Source organism: Ornithodoros turicata, chromosome 10, assembly GCF_037126465.1.
Source record: "Ornithodoros turicata isolate Travis chromosome 10, ASM3712646v1, whole genome shotgun sequence".
Classification (NCBI taxonomy): domain Eukaryota; kingdom Metazoa; phylum Arthropoda; class Arachnida; order Ixodida; family Argasidae; genus Ornithodoros; species Ornithodoros turicata.
The window spans coordinates 30,964,612-30,981,951 of NC_088210.1; the positions used below are offsets into that span (position 1 = coordinate 30,964,612).

The following is a 17,340-nucleotide window of genomic DNA, read 5'->3' on the forward strand; positions in this document are numbered from 1 at the left end:
AATAAGGAGTCGTTTTGTTGTATTGTTTTTCTTGTACCCATCATCGCCGTCGTTACAGTTTGAAGGTACACTCTAAGAAAAAAAAAAAGGTGTGAAAGGAAGGTAACTCTCATAGTTACCACTTGGATAACATATCCTCTGATAAAGGGTGTAAAAGCGTGGTAAAATCAGTTATCATATCAGTTATCATATCAGAAGCGGTATATCCTTATGATTCGTAGTAATGGTTGACGGACAACGTGCTATGCGGTGAAGTTCTGTTTTGAGAGTGAGGTAGCAGGTAGAACTTTGCAAACTTTTATGCACCAACATATGCAACAACTATTACCTCCTAAAAAGGTGCAACTACTACACCTTTTTTTTCTTCTAAGGGTGTACATGACAGCTAAGCCTCACAGAGTCCGGTTACAACGATTTGTATTCGAACCCGCGCTTTTGTGCTTAATCAGATGGGTGTATAGTCGGTAATTAGAGGTGGTCCTTGTGGCTACTCTTGCTTTCTACTCAATAGTAAATAACTAGATACTATATATCGAAGGGTAAGAGATGATATGAACGACCTTTTGTTACCAGAGTTACCAAGCCCCTTGGGGAACACAATCCGAGCAGAGTTACATATACATTACGAATGTAAGGCGCCGTAATAAACCAGCCCGCAACACAGTGTGTACGATTTTATGCTGCCGCCATCAAAATACTGGTACGTGCTAAGACGCATGCATAGCGAAGTGAAGTTAAAGGCAGTCTTTCCAAACCTCCATCTAATTGCAAATGAAAAACGCCATTTCGCTTTCACGTAATTTGCCTAATTCGCCTAATTCCAGTGTTCGTTTTCGTTATCTTTCTCACCGATGGAACCCATTCTTAATGACGCCGCAAGTTAAATGGTCTGGGCGTGGCTCGCTAATTCTGGATAGGGGTTTAAGTAGAACTTCTTTCGCAGTCATGGTGACCTTCGTGGTTGAAAGGTATGGATGTAGTTAAGGGAATTGCCCGTGGATATTACTGTCTTAATAATGTAATAAGCAAAGCCTGACACTTACAGCACCGGCTGTATATTATGGGGATCGAGTCGCAGCATTGGTTCGAGGCAGTGCTAATAATTTTCAGTATATTTACAAGTAAGGTATGTCAGCCTTTGATTGATTGATTTGTAAAAGAAAAAAAATAAGAAATGTATGTCAGCCTTTGTGTGTGCTGTGGTTAAGTTCGTTTATTGTGCCCGAGCAACTCTGTCATACCTGACAGCCACGTTTTGATGCACATTTGCGAACTCTCCGTATTATTTTTAGTCCGTTTAACTCCAACTCCAAAAGAAAGAAGAGAAAGAAAATCTCCGCGATGCTCCATTACTGACTAAGGCAACAACGTTTGGCGTAAGCGTCAAAAGAACCCCAGTTGGACGAAATAATCTGCGGTCCTACTCTAGGCAAGGTGCAACATGCCGCCACACATACAGGGACACAAACCTTGCCTGTACCACACACTGGTGGTGGTGGTAGTGGTGGTGGTAGTGGTGGTGAAAGGGCTCGCCGTTACCACTACCGTTACACACTACCATTACATTACCAACAACAAATACGCAAGGACAACGGGATGAGGAAATATCATGAATGAAGCAGTGAAATCAGACCACATATAGAAATTGGAGCTGACCATAAGTTTTGACTTTTGAGGCCTCTGTTTCCGTTGGTTCTCTGTGTCTTTCTTTATCTTTTTTTTGTGTGTGATTTTTCTCTAATTTTTCGGATTTTTCTTCCTTTCTTTCTTATTTTTTCTTTTTTTCTTTTTTTGAGTGCTGTGACTCTGCGTGACTCTTCATATACCTGAGTGTTTGCACTCCAAGCGTCTATGTACGTTCATGTGGTCTGAGTTGTTCACGTGGTACGGAGTATCCGGCTTCCACGTTGGTACATGGCGTCAATTTCTCCGTGTTTTTTTTTTTTTCACTCACTCACTCTCTCACTCACATAGAACAGACAACAATCTAACACTGCCAAAGCTCCTCGATCCTATTATGGACGCCGTTACCTATTTTAGAAACCGGAACTAACAACACTCCCCGCGCTCGCAATTGGTCACAAGGCACCTAATATTCCCCAATCACATTTGGCATCATTACCTGCACGGAAACAGCGTGCTTCATAAAACAACATAATGTGCATGCAGTTACTCAGCCTGGTTGTAACACCGTCTTAACCGAAATGTCCCCATAGGCCGTAACCACGCTCTTGACATCCTCCAATCAGCGTTATTGTTTGTCTATACATGTTGGTGGAACACGTACCATTTTCGTGCGAGCCGTGTAAGAATATTCGCTCGTTATCTCGGAGAAGCGAGTTATTGCACGTTATTTATTAGATTGTGCGTCCCCTTTCGTCCACGCGTTTTATTTGCTGTTTGTTCTCGATTGTTTTGTTCTCTTCCTCCCAGTCTGCCTCATTAACGTCACATTGGGAGGCCTGCGACCCACCTCCTAGTGGGAAAATGCCTAATATATTCCTGGCAGTTACTAACGATGCTAACAGTAAATTATTGCGTAGTATACGGGGGCGCAGCTGTATTGGGATAATACTACACCTCACAGGAATGGATCAGTTAGCTAAACGATGTGCGCAGCATGAACTACTGCCGTGAAGTTGTTGTGTAGACAAGGCGGAAAATCACGCCGTATATCGTATACGGCGTTCTGAATGTCCCAGCAGGATTATAACGCCTGGTTTAAGGACTGAGTTCTCTTCTTCTTCTTCTTTGTATGGGATGAGAGTGGTCAGCCGAACTTTTTGGCTCGCTACTCTTCAAGCCTAAATTCAACTGAGTTCAGTTCTTCCTGAAGTCGACTCAGGATGCATCCTAAGTTCCTAACCTAGTTACGAAACTTACTTAAATCTAGTTTCTAAACTATACGGGATCTAATCCTGTATATTATCCGCCCATTGCATTCTTCCTGGAAATAAACAAATAAACAAATCAAACATTTGCCTCCCCGGTCCCCCACTCCTTCCTGCTCTCCTCTCTCCTCCTTTCCACGTCTATACACCGTTCATGGCCACAGTTGCTTCGCGGCGCTAAAGCACACACACGCGAAAGTTGTAGACCACCGGGGTGTTTCCAAAGCTTTGTGTGACGTTTTTTCTTTCTTCTTCTTCCTGGATAACAGACACAGATGCCAAGTTACGACGATACTGTTCTGCCATTTCACTATAAAAGTGCTCAAAACAGGGGGGGGGGGATGTTTATTATATATAAAAAAATAAGAGGGAAAGGTTAGCCACCGGTATGGCGGCTTGCTATTCCCAGGAAAAAAAGGGAAAAATAAAGGCAAACAAAAAGAAAAACAAAGGACAATACACGCAGAGAGCGCTCTCTCTGTTTGTGTTGTCCTGTCTTTAGCGGTATTAGTGAAATGGAAGTATATTACCAATAAGCCCAAATGGATGTCTTAGTGGATACTGTTCACTGCTACGCTGTAAAGTACGCTGTAAAATGGCCTCAACTTTGTCTTTCACTTATTTCCAATTTCCAACCCATTTGAACTTTGAACTGATGTGCTCAAGATGAAGCCAGTCCCTTCACTACTCAGCTTAATCCAGACCCATCTCCAATAAGTACAGCAACTATAACGCCAGTTCCCCGAATAGCTCTTCCCACGCAAAACCTCCAAGTTAGATTGCCCGCATCCTTACGAAGCTATGCGCCGTGCATTCCCAACTTCACATTCTCACTGTAAATCAAGATTTTCGCAACCACTATATCCAGGACGTCTTTCGAGTACATAATCCACCCACACTGAGAGACCCCATGCGGCCGACGCATTCGAACACGCACGTGCCGAGGAAATCTAGACGGATATCTCGAAAGCGGCTGGGCCGTTATATACACGGCCCTTTGAAACTTGTTATAGTGAGATTAGATGTGATACTGTGTGTATATTCTCGTCTCTGTATCGATAACATGGTGAATGCGCTCATTAATGAAGAATCCGGCACAGCTTTGGAGTTTGGAAGTATCTAAAAGTCTTTCAAGGGTACGAAGTTTCCGCACTAGCTGTGCGAGAGGAGAGATTTATAGATGTATTAAACATGTTATATCTTAGTCTGATGGGAAATGCGCTCCGAGAAAGTTTCGGAATGTGGTCTTGGAAGAGTTAATTATTTATTTATTGTGGTTGCCCGACGGGCCTTGCTGCATTACGTGGACAACGCGTAACTGCAATGAAAATGATTATGGAACAGTAAAAAAAAAAAAAAAAAAGAAAGACAGGAAGGGGATTAACACTGGAAAAGTAGTACAATGTCACGTTGTCATGTTATAGTATAGTGTTGCATCGACATAAATACTTTGAAAGACTGCAACGTCCTGTGGACGTTATTAATTCCTCTAGACTTATAAAATGGAGGTCTCGTCAATCTTTCGTAACAAAGAACCATTTTCAGTATGTTTTGCTATGAGAACCACTTGGTATATGTGTAGCTTTGAGGCGCGTATTTTCCAGGAGGTGACGATAAGGATTTTCTGATTTTTCTTCGTACGTTCGATCATTATTTGATTGGTCTCTACGTTAGATTTATATATTTGATATTTGTCATTTCTTCTTCTGCAATCCTTCCGTGTCTGTGTGGTGTTCACCCGCAATCTTTAGAAACACTGCGTCGACGTCTTCCGGTAAAGTTTCTAATATACGCGTACATCTGTTTTTCTCTCTTTTACTCATCGTTTCTTTGCAACATCAAGACACAAACACGGACAACGATATCGCACACCTAAGGCTACTAAATGATGACGCACGTCAACAGCATCCTCAACAACGCACTAATACACACCACCATAAAGTAATATACGCTCCGCAATCATCGTTAGTCGCAGACAGACATATCTGCCCTGAACGAACTTTCCCAAAATAAAGGAACCTGCGAACAATACTAGAATGCATTACGACATCTAATTTCATTTCACAATCGTCTGCCACGCGCCATTTAACTTCCTTTCCTTAATTACACTCAATTGAGATTCTTGTGAGCCGCCATTTTTGTAACCGTTTATATAATGACTTTTCTTTTTAACTGCATATGTACGTCATTTCCCATTGTAATTTCCTGCGGCTTCCTTAGATCGAGCATTCCATTCAATTCCCTCGTGGAATCGTTCGTGAAGGGACATTCTTTTCTAGAAGGGCGTAAGAGATGATAATTATCTATTGTCTTTCATTCGTCTTTCATGAGACTCCTTTCTTCCTTTTCGTTCTCCAAGGATGACGATTCAAATGTACATTGAAACTACGGCTTGCGTATCACGGTTGCGTTATACGCGTACGTGTGTTGTCGCCTTGATCCGACTCATTAACTGTTTAGGCATTAAGTCATACTTAATAAGACTGATTTACATTATCGGGGGCTCGCATCCTGACTACTCTCTTCCCTTAATATTTTCTCACCAGTTTGCAGGCATCTTTCTATTCTTTATATACTATAATGTTTGTCACGCTTCAGAATGACAAACATTATATAAAGAATAAATTAAATAAATAATTAAATTAAAGAAAACCTTCATTCGGAAAACATTAAATAAAGAAACCCTTCGCTATATAGCGAAGGTTTTTCGAGATAATAGATAACGGTTGTAATGGTAATAGGTAGAAAACGTTGCACGAGGTATAGAGGATAAACCAAATTGTGATGCATCACTGCATGATATGTATTCCTTGTCAAGTCAGGATTTTTGCGTAATGTAGTTAGATCGTACGTATCTTCTCCATATATTTAACCCATTCTTTTTTTTTTTCCTTCGTTTACGTGAAAACATAGTCCACCGGTATCACCGCCACAGTTACTATAAAACAGCATCGTAACTGTTGCAGCTGCGTTGTTTTAGCACGACACGAACTTTATTAACTTATTTCATTCTAAACTTTATTTGTTTATTTATTTATTTATGTAATTGCCCAGCTCACCGTGGCTTTCCACGCCGAGACTGGGAGGTGACATGGATCCGAATCCTGTCACCAGCTGTGCTGTCTGAGGTCTTCCCAAGACTTTCCAGGCGAATGCCGGCACAGTTCCCCGTGAAGTGGGCCCAGGACGCACACTAACACCTCTAGCTGTCCCCCCACTCCTTCCTGCTCTCCTCTCTCCATCTGTCCACGTCTATACGTCGCTCATAGCCAAAGTTCCTTCGCGGCGCTGACAAGGAATTAAAAAAATAAAATAATTTCCTCCATTATACTTGCTGTATAGTCGAACATAGTCGAACATCGCATCTTTACCGCCAACTTGCCGCCTTTTTCGTTGCATACTATAATCTAATATATCTAGTAATAGTATATATATCTCGAATTGTCTGCTGCTGGATGCATCTCATTTATCAAGTAGCCTCTTGCGCGGCGCAGATGTATGACGTGTTCTGCTATTACGCCCACATTAGCCCTCTAGTGGACCCGGAGACGACCTCCCATATCGCGCACATCAATACCGCTCTCCGAGAAAGCCGAGAAGCCGTTAATGGTCTCCTCAGAGTGACTGTGTGTGCATGCTTTGCCCCTCTCCTGCACGGAACGGCATCCATACAGCGAGGGATGAATAGATGATGGAAGAGAAGGGATCTATGGTTAGTAGTGGCTTGGCGTTGGGAATACTATAGCATGCACATAGAATACATGCAACAGGCATCGAGCGGATATACAAATTAATAATAACAATATAGAAGTAAGTGTAAAGTAGCTGTAACGTGGTAACTGTAGAAGATACGAAGGCAAAAAAAAAATAGGCGATGTCAAATTGCCGGTGGTGAGTAACTCAAAGAGTGATATTAAACGGTAGGGGCAACTTATTTATTTACACATGGTATATACAGTATTTATTTATTTATTTATTATACATCAAAGGCCCGTAGGCATAACATGACGGAGTCGTGGGTTGCGTGGGTCCTGCCAAGAACAATCTCGGACTGGAACCAGTTACCGTCCGACGTATGTGCCGCCAAATCATTTGTGCAGTTTGTAAAGCTTCTAGAAGCTCATCAAAAGAACTAATGAATTCCCAGATGACTAATGCTTGGTTCTTGCGAGTGTCACTCTTTACAACAGCGTTCTCGTACTGCTCTTTTTGTATTGTTCATGTATTGTAATGCAAGCTAGCAGCTTTTAAAGGATTTAATTCCCACTCCTGTTATGGCTCTAGTGAGCCAACAGTATTGTGAAATAAATAAATAAATAAATAAATAAATAATAGTAGCAACGTACAAAGCAAGTTATAGGCGAAGTGCAAAAACACTTATATGAACAGAAACAAATAAACAAGCAATGGACAAAGTGCATGGCAAAGTGCAAAAACACTTATATGAATAGCAACAAATAAACAAGCAATGGACATTACACAGTATAACTAAAGAACATTGTGGGCACTAAATGCTCAAGTCACCCATTAAATCAACAATTCTCTTTTTGAATGAAACAGGATTAGTAATGGTAATACAGTAGCTACTGTATATACTACCTACTCTATATATATGTGCCTGTACCATGTTCATATTTTTGTAACCTGAAGAAGCGCAGTCTCGCGCACGAAAGTCTTGTTTACCATGTGTAAATAAATAAGTTGCTTTTACCGTTTAATATCACTCTTTGGTAACTGTAGCTGTAACCACTTGCGTTTCGAACAAGTAATTACTGTTAAAAAGTAATTTATCCATGGGTTAGACAATAGTTTTCCCTCTCTCCAGTCGTCGTCCCGCCCATCCAAAGTGAGGATCTGCATCACCCCACCCTACGCTGGCTCTGGCATCGACCAGTCATGTCTTATCGCAATGGGACTCCCCTGAGATAAGACGCTCGCGCCCAACTGCGCTTCTTCCCATTGCCCCGATAAGGATAATTCGTGACTTTGCGTCGCTACGCGATAGCTGTACAACCATGGGCGACACTTGTGGATTAATTTTGCTCACCTGAAGGTTGGTGGCGTGCTCGGCAGGGTTCAACCCCGCAACCATGGTGCAAGTAAGCGGCACGCGTCACCAAGTGACCCACAGAGAGAGAGAGAGAAATACATGATGACGATGATATGGGGATGACCCACAGGTGCCTTACATGGCTCCGAGTTTTGTGACATTGATTGTGACGCAATAAACTACCAACACCAACAAGAAATATATGACGTCGATGACATCTTGGTGTTAATAAATTACCCGCTCCTAGTGCGTTGACAACACGGACAGCGCCGCGGAGCAACTGTTGCTATGAGTTGGAAGGAATGCGGGGAAGGAGATCATCCTTAATCACCGCGTCAAGCGAGGTGGGGTGACAATTCGTTGACAATGGGTAATACCCCCTCACACCCCTTTTTTCCTTGTTTTTGGAATAGCAAGCCGGCTCTTTGCCTGGCTAACCTTTCCTTTTTTCTTAATAAACACATCCCCCCCGTCACACGGGCAGTCTTCAATGACCATTGAAGCCAATAGCCATTGAACATGGGTGCAGCGCCAGCTAGCGAGTCACGCGTCAACCTGTCAGGAAGCATTCAATCCAATGCTACTTGACAGGTTGACGCGTTGCACACTTGGTGGCGCTACATGCAGGTTCAATGGCCATTAGTTTCAATCATCATTGAAGGCTGCCCGCGAGGTAGTGATGCACGAGGCCAAAGTGATATGGACCACAAGGAGTTCCAAGTTGACGATAAAAGCAGAAAAGAAGGAGAAGGCACGGACAACGCATTTACTCTGGCCGTATTGTCTCTTGCGTTTTTCTTCATAACCTATGATATTGACACACAGACGAACAAACTGGATCAGGGCTGCGTCCGTCAACTGTCTTCCTTGAGATCATTGTTTGGGCGTCGGGGGTTCATCTTTATTGTTCACTCAGCCTTGCAAATGCTACCTTTCTCGTCAAGATGACTTGGGCAAATTGTTCATTCAACCTCGTAAACACCACCCGGTCTTGTCTCAAATCGTCAACAAGTTCCCGGAAAGATAGTGCTGCGGCATTCACTTTTAAACTCATTATTCCAGCACCATTCTCCAAAGTCAAACCTCTACACACCAGCACATTAAAGACGTTCTCTTTCTCTCTCTCTCGTTTCTTTTTTTTTTTTTCTTACGCTGACTCCAGTAAGTTTTACAGACTGTTTTTCCGTGCTTCTATTAGCTTTCGCGGAGCAAGCCAGAGTAGCGAAATGCTCGTTCCTCCAGACAGCCATATACCTGAATCCTAACTGCTGTTTCCGAACCATTAAATAGTCGTTTCGAGTCAACGGAAGGAAGGCTGCATGTCAAACAGAAAAAGGAGAAAAAGAACGAAACGGAGGAACGTAAAAGTGAAAAGTCGGAAAAGAAAAAGGGAGGTAGAAACTGCACACGGTACAACATTTGTACAACGAACCCGGAGAATGAAGTACAAACTTGTCGCTTCCGCAAGGTATCCGTGAAACAACATATAACCAATCGTAACGCCTCTGAGCATTTTCATCCTAAGTGTGCCTGCCTATATTATACTTCGAAGATTCGAAGCTGTGACATATCTTCTTCTTCTTCTCTCGAAAGAGCTATACCTTAAAGAAAATCTCCCAACAGTTCTTTACGGGCGCAGGAAATTTATTTTTATTCTTTTTTTTTTTTTAGTTATCAATAAAAAAAAAGACAAGTATAAATGTATCTGGATCCAAAGTGGAAAGCAGCTAATCATCCCTGAGGCGGCGGGACTGGTTCTTCAAAAAGGAAAAAAAAAAAAAAAAACGCGTGAAGTCAATTGTCTGTTGGCTCCCTGTTAGAGTTAACCCTTTAGGCAGGAAGAGGAAGATGACAGAGCGCAAAAGAAAAGAAGAAGAAAATAAGCTGGAAGAGCTTGAACGAACTTTGTAGAATTTATGTTCTGCCGGTATACGGATACTTCGTAGTGATCGTCGTATTTAATGGAACTGCTAAGAAAATTGTGTTGAGGCTATCATCACATTGATGTGTCTATATAGCTTCGATTTTCGGATACCTCTGTTTGCTTATCAAGTATTTCTAATAAATCCGCAGTTCGTTCTTTATTATTCGATCGAATATTCGGCGCTTTCGTTGTCGTGACGACATTGCCATGCACGTACGTATAAACGTATTAGCGTATTAACTAATTAACACCGAAAACCACTGTAAGACTCCGCACTCTCTGAAGACCCACTCTTAGGGACACTTAACCATCCTATACGTACGACACCATGGGCTACGAACCCGTCTCGCTGCCCCGAGAATGTAATTTGGAAATACACGATGCCATTAGTAGTTCACACACGAGCCGACTTTGAGGCAGTCACAGATTTCGCGTGACTTTACGGCCAAGCCAAGGAGAGAGTGGGTGTTCGGTATGCCGGTCCATTTATCGCAGCCAGCATAAGCACTCTTTGATAGAAGGAGATCGTTAGGGAGGCAATGTAAACGTCATCAGCGCAAGCCAGTGATGGAAGACGCGGGTTATTCGTGCCGCGGAGCAGACATCTTCCTTTGAATATCCTACGAGAAGAGATGGATGCGGGGAAGAAAAATGACGCGTTCGTTTTGGTTCGGAGAGATACCGTGTTTACGTAGTGGAGTGCGGTTGTTCTCGGAGATAGCAAGAATCAATCCATCATTACACGCGTCTCGGTCCTGTGTTTGTGATGGACGCTCGAGGAATTGCTACACATAGAACATTGTAATGCACATCGTAATACATTGTAACGTTGCTGTAAGAGCCGAAAAAAAATTCAGGACGGTTACGACTGCGCTCTTAAAAAAAAAGGGTGTACAGTAACTCCTTTTTGGGGAGTACACCCTTGCCTCATATATCACTCCCTATGGAGTGCACAATTACTCTCCTGGTAGAGAGTTAAAGGGCCTGCTCATTCCCTATAGGGAAGCTCGGAAGCTCCCTAAAGGGAAACTCGGGAAACTGAGGAGTCCCTCCTCCTTTTTTGAGAGTAAGTGCACTCCCCAAAGGGGAGTGATATATGTGGCAAGGAAAAGGAGGTAAAGTACACCTTTTTTTAAGAGTGTACAACACTCTTTCAAAAAGAAAAGGTGTGTTGTAACTCCTTTTTGGGGAGTACACCCTTGCCTCGTATACCACTCCCTTTGGAGTGTACAATTACTCTCCAGTAGAGAGTTAAAGGGCCTCCTCACTCCCTATAGGGAAACTCGGAAATTCCCTAAAGGGAAACTCGGGAAACTGAGGAGTCCCTCCTCCTTTTTTGAGAGTATAAGTGCACTCCCCAAAGGGGAGTGATATATGTGGCAAGGAAAAGGAGTTAAAGTACACCTTTTTTTAAGAGTGTGTGTTGGTGATGGGTGTAGAGCTGGGATTAGCGGGACAAAAACATTACTAAAATCGGGACAAAAGCGGGACGGGAAACGCTAAAAAATCGGGACACTTTCCGGAGCAACATACACCCATCTCTGCTTACCCGTCAAAACTGCTTTTATTAGCTTTAGATCATTTTAACTTGTTTTGCATCGCCGAAACCGACAGGCACCAGACAGAAGAAGAAGAAAACAGAGAAGAAGAAGAGAGAAGAAGCGGACGGTTTGGGGATACAGCCACAGCGATTTCCCCAGAGCTTCCCGCTAACAGCTACCGCTGTATAGAAAGCGCTTAAGGAGAAATCCAGCCTCTCAGGAGGTATTGAAGATTTCATTGGCCGCAGTGTGTGCGCTGTATAAGCAGTTGCGAGATTAATAGAAGATAAAAGCAAAATGACTCCATCATAAGGCATTCTGACAAACGCGTTTCAATGCGGTAGCTTCGTGGGGCCATCATCGGATCCTGCCCAAGCAGCACAGCATCTTGGCCCAATATTGGGCTAATATTGGCAATACTGGCCCAATATTGGTCCAATCTCGGTCCAATATTGGGCCGACATTGCGAATATTGGTCCAATATTGGACCAAGATGTTGTGCTGCTTGGGTGGCCTTATATACGCGCTCGTATACCCGTTTCGGTCCTATACTGTAGCTCTCTTCTTCCTTCACTCTCTCCACAACTGTTATGGACGGACGTACATGACTGTCGACGTTGGTCGATGTTATATAGTTGTCACTTAAAAATAAAGCACACGGTGATCTGTTTTTTTTTTTCCTTTTAACTCCGTGTTAGCACCGCGAAGCAACTGTGGCTATGAGCGACGTACAGACGTAGACAGATGGAGAGAGGACAGCAGGAAGGAAGGGGAGACAGGGGGTTAGTATGCGTCCTGGGCCGACTTCAGGGGGAAAGTGTGGCGACGTTCGTCTGTAAAGTCTGCCGGAAATGATCTGTGTATGTGGCGAGCTCGCTGCTCACTTCCTGATGTTTCGGATTGGATTGGATTGATTAAAGGTAATACAATGACCTATGATGACTCTCATACGTCACGACTCGCGGGTCGCGTGAGTTATGTACGGGGATGGGCATAAATACGCTTTTTCAGTATTTAAATATAAATACAAGTACTTTGTTGAAAGAGGTATTTAAATATTCTGCATAAATACGTTTCAATATGAGTATTTAAACACAAAAATATAAATACAGTATTTAAATATCATAACTACAACCATAAGATGTCATCTGGAATTACAGAAATAATAATGATCGTTATTTTTATTTTTATTTTAAACACTATTTTAATTACAATGTGTTTAAATACTGCCCACTCCTGGTTGTCTACCTTGTCTCCCAAAGACAAAATCAAAGCTAGAGCTTTAACCAATATTATCTATAGAATACGAGTGCCTCTCGTTCTTCTACGACTTATAATAAATATTCTACGCTTTTGCATTTAATCGCCTATATCACAGTCCCGCTGGCTCTCTATCTCACTGCATCTTGTGCATTCGAGCTCAAGTTTATACGCATTTAAAATGCACCGAACGTTCTGTGTCTCTCAGCAAGCTCTCACGATTGGTATAGCGAGTGACTCTCCGGATTGTTCTTCTATTTCGCCGGGTTTTTGTTTATCACCCGAGGTCGGGCGCGGGGTACTTATTTACAAACCAGTTGCAGCAGGTGGTAGAAAGATCGCTTTCTCGCTTGGTTTGCGTCTGCTGGAGACAGATAAAATACGGAGTATAAAAGATGGAGAGTGCTTTGTATGCGCGTCTCATTCTTACCCATGGAAAGGATGATGGTGCGTTGCTCAAAGTAGAATCAGTGAGAGAAGGTGGGAGACTTGCTTTAGTTTTCCACGCGTGCTTTCGCTTTTTCTCGAAAACTGTATTGTTGTTCCTCACAAAAATAACAAACGTCGGAAACTTAAAGTAGCACTTCAAATAAGCACGACACGTAATTGCAGGCTTAACTAAAAGAGCAGAATCAAGTGTGACTACCGTATTTTTCGGTGTATAACGCGCACCCCTAAAAACGGGCCGAATTTGGAAAAAAAGATGTATACCACGCACCGCAATGTTGCACCGGTGCGCGTTATACATCGAACTTTGTTCAAATTCGGCACGTTTTTAGGGGTGCGCGTTATACACCGAAAAATACGGTATATCACGATCCATTCCTGTGCCCGTTTGAAGAACCGTTCAGCTTCTATGCTTTGATTGATTGATTGATTTGGAAAAAAATGCTTTGATGACTTACTACTGTGCGACGGGGACAATATATTATGTGTGGATTTCATTGTAAATAAGAAACAGGGCGCACGGAGTAATTGAAGAACAGCAGCGACGATGACAAGACGCTTCTTAGGGGTCACGTGGCTGTTGGTGCCTCTGGATTCGCTCGTGGCGGCGAGTGTCACACATCTCAGCATGCGCTGAGCGCGATTTTAAGAACAAGGCGTATCTTTTTAACAAACTTTCTTTTAATTACATCTTCAAGAAATAGCTCGATTGAAACCGCAACTGCTGTACATCATGACGACATCGTATGACATCTCACTTGCTTTTGTAAGTAAAGCAGGTAAATATATGGACATGGTGATATAGTATGTAAAACTATTTCCGGACCTTTCGACGCTTATACGTATCACGTATGCCATCTGAAGCCACAACACGCAAAAAGAAAAGAAAAGGAGAGACACCGTTTGTTCTTCAGGTAACTTCAGGTAACTGCAATGCCTAAAATCAACACTTTTTTTTTTATATTCGGAGTCAGGGACACTAACGAAAAGAATGTAAAACCCTGGAACATGTATACCCTTGCACAGGGGTGCCAAATATGGCGATCCGAAACTCCTATAACATTAGCACTTTTAAACATTATCATGTCAAAATACTATACATTGAAAAAAAGTGCGTTTTTTTCTTCTTGTTGTTGTTTCGCTAGGACCATGACATTCCTAGATGCATCTAGTTTTACCGCACATCTTAGCAGACGACACATAAATAGCGGACGATGCTGAACCTTCTGCCGCCTCGGAAAAAGAAGGGGGGATGGAGATTTATTAAAGAAAAAAGGAATGGTCAGCCAGACAGAGGTCGGCTCGCTATTCCAACGAAAAAAAGTTGGCTCCTGCCTGTATCGCCATTCGAAGGCGCAACCAGTCTATAGAAGGGTCATGTTTTTTTTTTATTATTATTATTACATAACTTTTTGATGCGAGTGTAGTAAAAGGTATCAAAGTATCAAAAAGAAAGGAGAAAGCTCAGTATGACTCGGAACGTGTGATAGGGCTTACCTTCGCTATCCTGGACCGCATCACTTGTCAAGCATGCAATATTGTCTTGACTGCAAACACTTGCTCCAACGGATAATTATTGCGTTGACACGCATGTCTCCTTGTCGTTCTATTGGTGCTAATACGCCGTAGGGGTACAGCAGCGAAACGAATGCACGGGAGCGGTCACGATTTCATTGTCTTCAATGTTGCCAGGACTTTGGTGTAATGGAGTGTGTCTGAAGTGAAAAGGGGTGTTCATAACAGCGTAGTGGGTGACATTATGTGCGCAATAAGAATGGACCTTTTTTCACATACGCGTCGTATCCTATAGCGGATCTCCAGTGAACCTCGCTCGGAGCGCGTCAAAACAGGTCCACGTGGACAGCACAAAGGTCCAAAACCCGTCCGGAGTGAGACCGACGAGCTTGCGCCGTTCGTGCGGTCTCCCCACTGGTCCCCACTTCTGTCGTCCCCGTACTAGCTGCGCCATCTAATGAAGACGTCGATAACCCCTTTCCGGCCTTCTCAAGGTCATGCGCATGCTCATAAGCCGTTGTTAAAAAGGTCCATTAGCCCAGAGAACAAAAGAGGACAACATAGCACTGTCACTGCTGCCGCGAGCTCGTGCTATGTCGTGTTGTTTAAAAAGTGGAGAGTTCTGTATCTTTCACTTTATCTGTCTTACCTATCACTGACGATGGCGCTACGACAGATCGCTTCCGCAGGTCTCCATTTGACATCTTGAAATTCTGCGTTCAGTACGCGAACGTTGCTGTAGAATATACGGTTGGCATGTGAGTTTATAATTCTTGAGCGATTTGTTCTTGATTCTGGTACGTAATTACCACCGCCGACTAGTACATACTTACAACCTTATTATTGACCATTCTTGAAGTATAAAACAATGTGGGAAGTAACCACATCCCTGCCATAGCTCCGCCCCTAGACGCTTCTTAGACTGAAAAGATATAAGTTGTATATAGAACTCCACGTCAGCAGGACTTCGGGCCTCACTCTCAGGCGACTTGATAGTACATTTCACCTCATTACCGCAAGTAATGCCCCTGGCGATGAAACTCCCCACTCATTATCATTTACATAAAGTTGCAGTTGTTCCACATCAGCATATGCGTCGTTCATGTTGTCGCACAGCACCGTCACAGTCACAGCAGCGCCCGCTTAAGACTGCTTCCACAGGCTGAGCATGATCAGCTCGAAGAGTGTCATGTGGAAGAGTGTTGTGGAATAATGACGTTGCAAAAAGTTGGATTGTGTCCCGGATGGAGGAGAGTTGCACGTTGAATCGTACGTGTAAGAAGCACAGTGTTGATGGATCAACGGTCCCGACATCTTCTCGCTGTAGGTGGTGAAAAAGTTGCGTCCTTCTTCACCACACAGTTCTGGCATGTGTGTGTAATAGCAGTGGACGTATTCGTTGAAGGTGCTGTAAAAGTGTCGAAAAATTTAGCGTAAAACTTTGTGCTGATTTTTGAAAATAATTCTTACTCAAAACAACAACAACGACAACAAAAACTGACTGCATGTTTAGCCAGTTGTTGAAGACGTTACCCTGAGTTGTCACCGTAGCGGTGATAGGAGCACTTGGAGTACCAACAACTGAGTGCTACAAGTTTACTTTAATTACATTTCCAATTCAATGACGTTGTATAGTGGGTGAGGCCATTTAACATTGAGGGACAACATTTTCTTCAACTGACATTATTCAATTCAATTGAGCACTTTGTACTACTCTAAGTACAGCTCCCATCAACCTTAATAATAACACTGGAAGAAACGTTCCCGAGCGCGATTACAGCAACCCTTGGTGCCATGAAGAAATCTTAATTGAACAAAATTATTCTGTTGGGTTTAGCTCAGGGATTTTGTTCACTTAACGCTCCCCCAGTGCACACAGGGTGGTTGTTATCACGCTCGCAAATGAGATTTTTTTTCCAGTGTTATTATTAAGGTTGACGGGAGCTGTACTTTCCTTTAGTATAGGCCCCCCTTTCGGTACGCCCATGGTTAGGTCCCCTCATCACCTAAAGTGTTATTTGAATCTTCGAAGTGTCAAACGACTAATGCGAAGACACGCGCTGCGGATTTATACTGACCAACAAGTCTTGCGCAGTCCCTCCTCAATATTGACATCTTCTGACAGGTTGGCGGACGCCTTTGACATTTGTATCATGTTTTTGTACTTCTGCGAGCAGCGACCTCCTTCGACGAATAAGCTCTTGAAGCAAGGGGCGTGTCGAAGATACTCTGAAAGAGAGGAGAAGGAACGCATATTAAACGCATCAATCAATCTGAGCGTAATCACGTGCGCAATGACGCACGGTGATCGGAGCTTCACAAAGTTGACTATCGACACGCGCAATGCAGTTGTTTACGCTATATCCGTGCTAAAATCTAAGAACGGCATGAAATGTAGTCCGTCAAGCCCTAACAGTATTACTCCGCGGGAGAAATTATTCTGCAGCGCCACCAGGTGCCGCCTTTTGGCAACGCCACCTAGAGTCACTGTACCCGGGGGCTTAGCTCAATTGGTAGCGCCCTGGACCGGCAATCCAGAAGATGTGGGTTCGAGTCCTACAGCTGGCTAACCTTTTCAGTGACTTTCATCTTTCATCGTTAATTTCTTAGGTAAAGTGAGGCTTTGTATGTATTTGTCCCTTCTATGTTGTTCCAGCATCAGAACATCAGTTCTTTCAAGCTATAGGGAGCAACGACACCAGCACATCCATA

General features: G+C 43.1%; 1 protein-coding gene across 1 annotated transcript in view; it reads right to left on the bottom strand.

The window, feature by feature from the left end:
- Positions 1–14,482: 14,482 nt before the first annotated feature.
- LOC135370552 (uncharacterized) overlaps positions 14,483–17,340 on the bottom strand; it is a 31,822-nt gene continuing 28,964 nt past the window's right edge. Inside the window, exons 4-5 of the mRNA XM_064604334.1 lie at positions 16,707–16,857; positions 14,483–16,036 (exon numbers count right to left, since the gene is read on the bottom strand). Of these exons, the coding sequence (XP_064460404.1) occupies positions 15,772–16,036; positions 16,707–16,857 (416 nt within the window). The 3' untranslated portion in view covers positions 14,483–15,771. The remainder of the gene's footprint in view (positions 16,037–16,706; positions 16,858–17,340) is intronic.